This window comes from Nuphar pumila, chromosome 7 (genome assembly GCF_984573655.1).
Source record: "Nuphar pumila chromosome 7, dmNupPumi1.hap1.1, whole genome shotgun sequence".
Classification (NCBI taxonomy): Eukaryota; Viridiplantae; Streptophyta; class Magnoliopsida; order Nymphaeales; family Nymphaeaceae; genus Nuphar; species Nuphar pumila.
The window spans coordinates 118,044,036-118,053,260 of NC_143255.1; the positions used below are offsets into that span (position 1 = coordinate 118,044,036).

The 9,225-nt window shown below is 35.3% G+C and overlaps 1 protein-coding gene across 1 annotated transcript; it reads right to left on the minus strand.

Moving 5' to 3' along the window:
• Nucleotides 1-5,115: 5,115 nt before the first annotated feature.
• On the minus strand, nucleotides 5,116-7,020 carry LOC149833136 (pentatricopeptide repeat-containing protein At3g48250, chloroplastic-like). The gene has a single exon (XM_090013373.1). It carries the CDS (start codon nucleotides 7,018-7,020, stop codon nucleotides 5,116-5,118), a length of 1,905 nt encoding a protein of 634 aa, XP_089869499.1.
• Nucleotides 7,021-9,225: the final 2,205 nt, after the last annotated feature.

The window sequence follows — 9,225 nt, forward strand, 5'->3', positions numbered from 1 at the left end:
AGTGAACGTGCACTCCGTAATCTCCTTTGCTTGATTTCATAACACACGAATTGATGATAGAGTAACCCAACTGTTCAAGTCTCGTGTGTGAGAAGGTGGTTAGATACTGAAAATCGAACAAACAATACTTGGGTACATGTTTGATTGAACTGTATGAATTAGACAAATTGGGACACCATTTGGATAAAGTTCCATGCAGCTTTTACGGAATGAGAATTACATGGTGACGAAATCAATCTTATGCTGTTTTTAGGAGTCCCATGTGAGATTGTGCAAAATGTTCAACTCCTACGGTACTTGCAGTGGCGCTACGAAGGACACAGCTAGGACTTTTTATGACCTCTTAATATATTCTAAACCCTGACTTCTACGAAGTTCAAGCTCCATAATTGTCTTGGATGTTCTCAGTATGGCATTTGTACCTGATAATTGGCATGTTTTCAGTATGGCATTTGTACCTTATAATTGATATGCTCTCCTTGGAAAGTACAAGCTACTCTGAAGCCTAGCCCATGTGTGTCACTTTGCAGCATGACCCTCCTACATCAGTGACGTGCTGTGTGCCAAGATCCTGTGCGTTCTTTGACGAGCATCTTGTGTATGTTTGACATTGTCACCTTCAACACGTTATCCAGGCTGGTTACCGTTTTGGATAATTTTTTGATTGTCGTATTTTTCCTGAAATTCCATCTCAGCGTACCACCTTTTACATGAAATTCCTGATACAACCTTATGTTTTGCTGACAATGGTCAAATAAGGACCTACCTTTACCCTAACCTAGACAAAGTTAAATATTGTAAAATGAAAAAGAATAACTTTCTACTTTGTTCTGAACTAGTTGAGTTAAATGCTTTTTAAGTACTTTTGTTGGAAATATTTATCATGGATTTGATCCCAAATATAGATATATGGTATCCCAAGCTGAAAACATGAGTCAGAATTCTGATCCATTTTGGTTATTCTTAAGTTAGTCACGTTGAAAAGGCGGGCGGATGATAGTTCATAACATAGTTACCAGGGAGGAAAGTGAAAGGGGAGAAATGAGTGTTAAAAAGTAGTATGAAATGAGAAGTGGTTGCGTAGAGATTATGTAAATGCATGAAAAATAAAAAGAAAAATACATAAAATGGAAAATGATCATACTATATGGCATGACACATTTTTTGAAAAAACCCTACAATTTTTTATATTTTTTTCATGTCCAAAATCGCAAATATCTTGATTTAAAAAAACCTTTTTACCCTTCACATTTCCTAAACATATTTTGATTTTTTTTAAAAAAATAGATTGTTTTCTATAAAACAGTCTCTGTTCTCAAGTCTATATCTCTCTGATCTGATCTTAAAAACCTGCATTTTCATAGTTGTTGAAAGGCTTAGATACAAACCTGTAACTTTCTTGTTTTGAGTTAGAGCCAAAAACTCCACTAGGGTTCCTATTTTTGATCTCCAAAATCGGAATAGAAGCATGCTCTGCAGATTGAAACAGGCGTAGTTATACCCTTTCTGTCTGTTCTATACAAATTTTTAGCTACATGCGTTGAAATTCAAGAAAAATAGAAAAACGAATAGAGATAGATTAGGACGTTAGCTTTTCAATGACACCAAGATCACTTTGATATGATAAGTGATTGAAGAGAAACTTCATCTGAAAGATAGATTGTTTGGTTGTTTCAGTCTACAGAGTATGCTTTTATTATAGTTTTGGAACTAAAAAATGAGAACCCTAGATGAGTTTTCGACTTTGACTCAAAATAAAAAAGTTATAGGCCTACGTCTAAGCATTCCAACCATTATAAAAGCGCATGTTTTCAATATTGGAGTGGAAAGATACAGACCTAAGAACAAAGAGTATTTTGTAAAAAATATATATCTGATTTTCACATATTTTCTGTGATTTTTTCTTAAATATATGTGATTTTCTCATATATATGCGATTTCCTCCTATATATGTGATTTTTGCATAGATTTTTTATAATTTTCTCTTAAATATATGTAATTTCCTCCTATATATGTGATTTTTTCTTATATATGCAAAATTTCTCTTAAACATGCGATTCTTCTCATATATATATGCAATTTTATCCTAAATATATGTGATTTTTCTCTGATATATATGATTTTTCCTAAATATATGCAATTTTTTATTAAATATATACAAAGTTTCTCTTATATATGTGATTTTTCTTTCATGAAAATCATATATATTGAAGATAAAAATCACATATTTGAGAGAAAATCATATATAAAAGAGAAAAATTTTATATATTTAAGAGAAAAATCACATATATAGAAAAAATCACATATATTTAGAAGAAAATCACATGTTTAGAAAAAAAATCACATATATAGAAGAAAATCACATATATTTAGGAGAAAATCACATATATAAAGAGAAAATCATATATATTTAAGAGAAAATCACATATATAGGAGGAAATCACATATATCTAAGAGGAAATCATAAAAAATATATGAGAAAATCACATATATATTTTTTGTAGAACAATCTATGTTCTCAGTTCTATGTCTCGCCGCTCAGATGTCAAAAACCTATATTTTTACAGTTGTTGGAAGGCTGATACATAGGCCTATAACTTTTCTGTTTTGAATAACCGAAAACCTCTCTAGGACTCTCATTTTTGTGCTCCAAATCCATAATAGAAGCATGTGGACTAGAACAATCGAAAAATGTATCTTTCAAATGAAGTTTCTCAACAACCGCTCAGTAGATCAAGGTGATTTTGATACAGTTAGAAAGCTAACATCCCGATCAATCTCTATTTTTTTTTCAATTTTTAGTGCATGTAGCTGAAAAATAGCATAGAACAAATAGAAAAGGAGCAGATACACCTGTTCTAGTCTGTAGAGCATGCTTCTATTATGATTTTGGAGCTAAAAAACAAGAACCTTAGAAAGGTTTTCGAGTCTAACTCAAAATAGAAAAGTTACAGGCCTATGTTTTAACTTTTTAACGACTATAAAAATGCAGGTTTTTAACATTTGAGCAGAGAGATATAGACCTGAGAACAGAAATTGTTCTGCAAAAAATATTCACATATTTGAAAGAAAATTTACATATATTTAGAAAATCGCATATGTAAAGCGTAAAAAGGTCATTTTAAATCTAGATATTTACAATTTTTGACATGAAGAGAATATAAAAAATTATAAGGTTTTTAGACAAACACGTCAAATTACCTCTCATTTTTCGTACATAAAAAGCAATATGAAGTGTAGGCAAAAGCAAATTGAAAATGATATGAACACAAGTATAAAACCATATAAAACTAACATGCAAACTTGTTATAGAAAATTATTATTTTCTAATATGAAAAACATATGAAGTGAGGACGAAACAAGTGAGAAGTGACAAAAAGTGAGAGGGAAACATTGAGGTAGTGAAAGAGAATCTATTTGAGAAACCAATAGGAAGCAACCTGCTCACTAAAAGGAATCAAGTTTCCCATATTTTGGAAGAATATTTTCCAAGACTTCTTTCGAGGAAGCAAGAAGTTTCCTACTTCCAAAGCGAGCTTCCCTATAGCAAGAAGCTTTCGGTAACTATGGTTCACTATGTATTTTTACTGAATAAGGCTAAAATAAAGATTTTAGAACAGTTCAAAACATTTCCAATGGTTGTGTGCCAGGGAGGTTAACTCAAGATCCTTATTTTGGCTATTGTTAGGAATACTTAAGACTATCTCAGAAATTTCAGAAATGGTGGTACCTGACATAGAATTTCACGCAAAAGGTGGGTCTGTATCAGGAGATTACCCTACATTTTTTCATGGTAATAAAAGAAAAAGAAGAGCATTCACACAAATGGAGAGCCTTCAGATCCCGTCATCCACAGGTTTCAAGAACCATATATGAGTATATCTTAGCGAGAGTCTGACGATGCTGTGTATATTGCCATCAAAATTCCAATTAAGCTACACGAGAGTTTATGCTAAAGATGTTCGTAAGCTTGCACACAGTATGCTCATAGAACTGCTTGGATGCACTCTTATACATCTACATGAATTCACCTCAAAAAAGAACAAAAACCAATTCATCAATTTCTACTTTTACTGTTGGGAAACTGGCAGCTGGGATGGAAGTTAATGCATTTGGTAAAACTACCATGGTGGTGGACGTTGGAAACTAGTAGCTGGGATGGGAGTTTATGCATTTGAGATGAGAGGTGAGGTCCCATCCCCTTTATATTCTTGTACTAAAGAATGGATTTGATAACTACCACCTCCTAGAGGTGGTATTTTTCCAAATGCACAAATTCCTTAGGACTACCAGTTCCCAAACGGACGTGAAAATTGCAACCAGGAAATAAATTCTTCAGCAGAAAGATAATTACAAGATAATGACACTTCTTCATTCCCTTCTTCAATGAAAAGCATACTCAGTTTCCAACTGCACAGCTGTTCCAGATAGCATGTTGGGTAGAAGCTTCCGCATGTTTCTGCGGTAACAAATTACATGGAGAGAGAGAGAGAGAGAGAGAGAGAGAGAGAGAGAGAGCTTTGATCTGCGTACAGTACATACAAGAATTGCTTTATGTATTTCTTGATTCTGTCATTAACTTGATTTATTGTCATTCTGGAACACACACACACACATTTATATATATTTGCAGGCTGCAGTATATAGCTCTGCTTGAAGTTGGTAGCTGGAATTATTTAGGCTGATATGGTGTTTAATTTGTATAAACGGCGTAACTGAAAAAAGAAGATCAAAACAAAAGACTTGTGAAAAATAGGTACTTGAGTCAGTCTACAAGCAAGAGCAAATAAATCAGAACTCTGGCACACTGGTTCATTATTTCCCAAGATTTTATCATAGAGTAGGCAGAAAATGGAACCTTTCCCAGAATAGGTTTTGATTAGAAAAACCTATCAGTACATGTACGAACATGCTAAGGCTTCAAATAAAAAAAAATCAGTCATAATCCATATCACAAACATTCTATAATTGGTATTCAGTGTCGGATCAAGGGCCATTCAGCTTGTGGTAAACACTAAACTGTAAAAGTGAGGACAGACATTCATATCGAGTTGCTGATAGCAATTCGGCTATAAAGAAAATTTGCATAATCATAAGACACTTTCTTGATAAAGTTTAAGCAGCAATCCTAGCAGTCTTAGCTTTAGGATTTGAAGATCCAAATAAGCTCAAAATATCAGCATGGCTGCGAATATGATGCGGAAATCTATACAGCAAATCTTGAGCTTCAGCGTTCCTACCTTGCCTGAAAAATGCTTGCAACAGATGAACGTGTGCTGAAGTAGAAGGGAAGCGCTTCACTGTCAGTGCCTTCAAAAAATCCATAGCATCCTCAACTGTACCAGACTTAGATATATAATCAACAAAAGGTTCAGGAAATGGTGGGAAGCTCTGGTTCTTCATTAGATTCAGAAGCTTTAGACCTTCTTCAAGCTTCCCTTTCTTCAGTAGACTTTCAATCAAATACTTGTACGTCGCTTGCCACGGTCTCAAATGAGCAGTCTCTACCATTTCAACAAGTATGGTATAAGCATCTACTGCTCTGTTCTTATCACAGAGGCCTTTAACAATCACAGCAATGAGATCAGCATCAGCATCACAATTCTTCTCCAACACCCTCGTGAAACAAGATAATGCGCTATTAACTTCGCCTGCAAGAAAGTGTCCTTGAATCAAGATCGTCCAAGTCTTAATGTCAGGAACACAGCCTTGATCTTCCATTTCATCCAATACCTTACAAGCTTCCTCTAATCTTCCTGCCCTACATAACCCGAAGACAATTTGACTGTATGTGATGTTATCGGGCTCGAAACCCGCATCTTTCATCGTCTTCATGATCGTATTCGCCTCATCAAATCTTCCTACACTGGTTAAGGATCTATGGATACCATCATAAACAGCTTTAGAGAGAGAATTCCCAGCCCCTTCATAGATTTCAACCACTCTAAACACCAAATCCATATCTGGAAGGCCAGAGAGCGAGATTTGCTGCAACAACAAACTGCAATCCTGCATTGACGGCTTGTACGGACCTGCCATCATAAACTCGTAAAGATCAACAGCATCCTTCATCATCTTCCACTTCTGAAACCGCCTCGAAAGCTTTATATACGTATCGATATCCAATTCATAGCCTTCATCCTTCATTTCCCTCACAATGCTCCAAAACTCTTCGATCGAATCGCTGCGCCCAAGTACCCGAACGATCGCGCCGTAAGTAACAGCACTATGCCTGTACTCTGGCAGCTTGCCGACCCACCGGAAGAAGCTCAAAGCCTTCAAAGGAAGATTGCGGAGCTCCCTCAACACTCTCATCACAACTACATCACTGAACTGAAGACCAAGACCACGCAATTTCGTCTCAACCTCTTCGTTCCACTCCGAGCCCGCGACTACCTCAACCACAGAACTCACATTCGTCCTCATCGCGCTCTTCTCCTGCATCAAACTCATAAATTCTCTCCACGCAGCGGCTTCGTTCACCATCTTTTCCTTGACAAACCTCGCCAATATGTTCTGATACGTCTCCTCGTCGACGAGGAGCCCGCGATCTTCCATCTCCTTAACGATGCGCCAGAATTCCTTCATGTAATCCCTCTGCCCCACAGTTCTGATCATGATATCGTAGGCGACGGGGTTGATCGGAAATCCCTTCTTTCCTTGGGCCCAATCGAAGAAATCTAAGGCTTTTTTAGGATTACCCTCGACTTTTTTCAGAACGTAGATGAGTGTTTCGTGGGTCAATGAGAAATGGGCATCATCCAACGCTTTCTCCATCTCATCCGACCATTTCTTCTCCGAGACCAACTCTGCGAGCAGAATCTGATTGTGGGTAGAGGAAGAAACGGAGTTTGGGGTTGATTTCGAACAGAAACTCGAGTGGGCGAGCATACGATGGTGCGAAGGTGAGAAGGTGTGGGGTTTTGGGAATCGACTCACCTTGTTGGTGGGGAACGAGAGGCGAAGGATGAGGGTGGTGAGGAGTCTGCGAGAGTGGCGCATGGCTGTAGCGGGGAACATCGCTCTGTGTGCGTGTTGTTGCACTGAGGGATGAAGGAAGTGAAGGAAGAGGAGACTGGAGAAAGGAAGCAGATGAAGAAGGGTTTTGGAAGGGTTTAACCTGAGTTATCGCTGGCCCAAGTTGAGTCAATAGGATAAACTTGAAGTTGACAATAATAAACTTAAGCTTTGTTAGGTAATTATAGGCAAGGTTGGGAAATGGGTCGGGCGGATCGGTGGGCCAAGCCTATTCGGCACCAATCATGCCTATTCGGCACCAATCATGTGACCGGTTTGGGTCAAGGTTTTAAGCCTTGCCCTATTATATACATGGGTCATGCTCGGGTCGGCCTACGAGCTACCGAGCTGACTCAATGAACCTTAGTTACTGTTAACAACCAAAAGTTTACTTTTGCGAGTCAAATCAACCCAAAAGTTTACTTTTGCGAGTCAAACTGACATTTGAATTTTTTTTAAAAATAACTCGCCTTTGTTTTTAAAATGCGGGAAAATTTTTAGGAACGAGACTCACCTGTTGGTACGAGGTTCAACTGTTCCTGGCGCCATAACCAGGGGTAATCGAACCAAGAATCAATTATGTGCTTTGCTTTGCTCAACTGTCTAAACTGATGTTCTATTCCTAAATGCACAAAGAATAAGGTATGTACTATGAACTTTGAAGAATTTTGACTGAAAACATGATGTATGCTTTGGGTATTTAGAGAAAGGAAAATCGTGAACCACTCTTGTGAAATATTTTTTTGAAGAAAGGAAAATCGATTTTTGAAGAAATCCTGATGTTGTGAGAAAATCGATTTCTGAAGAAAATCCAAGTGACTTTAAGAAAATCAAATTTTTTGAGATTTGAACTCTTGAATTAATCAAAAGGATGCACATGTGGCCCTGTGAAATCCTTTTCATGATGCAATCTAAACCTAGATAATGCATGAATGTCATTTAAGAAAATATTTTCTCAAGAATTTATGAAAAATCATAAATAAAAGAATTTTTGTGCCTTATAGAATTTAGATAAAATAAATTCAGCACATGTTCATGACTATGGCCACGAATATGTATTGAATATATTTCATTTGATTATAAAATGAAAAATACTTAGAAAAGTTTTGAAATATGCAATAATTTTTTAAAATGCCTAAGAGTTTAGGTTGTTTGTGGCTTAAAAAAAGATGATAAATCTGTATATTGTTTATATTCTGACTATGACCACAAATGTGAACTCAATCAAGTTTATTAACTTCTTAGAAGTGAGTGCACGTGTCATTCGTGTTGACCATGGTGAGTTTAAATATGCATGAATCATCATCCATCACACGATTTATATTATAAAAATAAACTATATGAAATGCAGCCCTAATTTAAGCAGAAAAGTAAATTCTTATTCTAATGTTTACATTTACAATTTATATAAAAAAGAAAAAAAATAAAGGAAAATATACTCTTAAGTATCCCTGCAAAATTAACAAACTTGTTAGTGGACAAATGTCAGCTTTTCGAGATTTATCCAACAATATATAGAATTGAGAGATTTATCCAGATATAAGCCTTTTTCCATACTTTTCTGAAATAAAAATCATTAAATAACATAATGGATGATGCAGAAGTGAATAAATAATAAAAATAAACAACCTTGAAATTTAGAATTTTAGAAAAAATGGCTAAAATATCCTTGAAAATTAACCTTTATTGCAAAACATGGTTAAAAATAAAGTTTTTAGAAAAGATTTTGGTAATTTGTTTAATCCGGGAATCAAACAGACTCAAATCAACACCAAATCGGGTGGAGAGCACCCTTATATGATTATAAACACGATCAAACCCTAAAAATATAAATCTTTTTATGAAAAATATCAATTTTTATCCGTATTTCAATTGAATCTGGACTTTGCGGGCATCCTGTATTTATGATTTAACTAAATAATACATCAAATGAATTTCAAAATTAACAAAAATTGATATGAACACTTTTAGTAACCTTAAAATTAAAATGCAATAAAAAATATATTTTTGGTATTATTTTGATATAAAAATTAAATAAAAAGATAAAAGTATGCTATTTTGCCCGTGGGCACATACCTATCACAGTGTTAGACCTTATTAGTGTATCAAACAATAATAAAAAACTGTAAAATTTCACATGAATAAACTAGACATCTGGACAAAAATAATCTTTTTTACATATCAGAAAAAGCATCTCCGGTTAGGGAG

Excerpts from the sequence above, each read along its gene's own strand:
- LOC149833136 (XM_090013373.1), bottom strand. The coding sequence starts at position 7,020 with ATGTTCCCCGCTACAGCCATGCGCCACTCTCGCAGACTCCTCACCACC.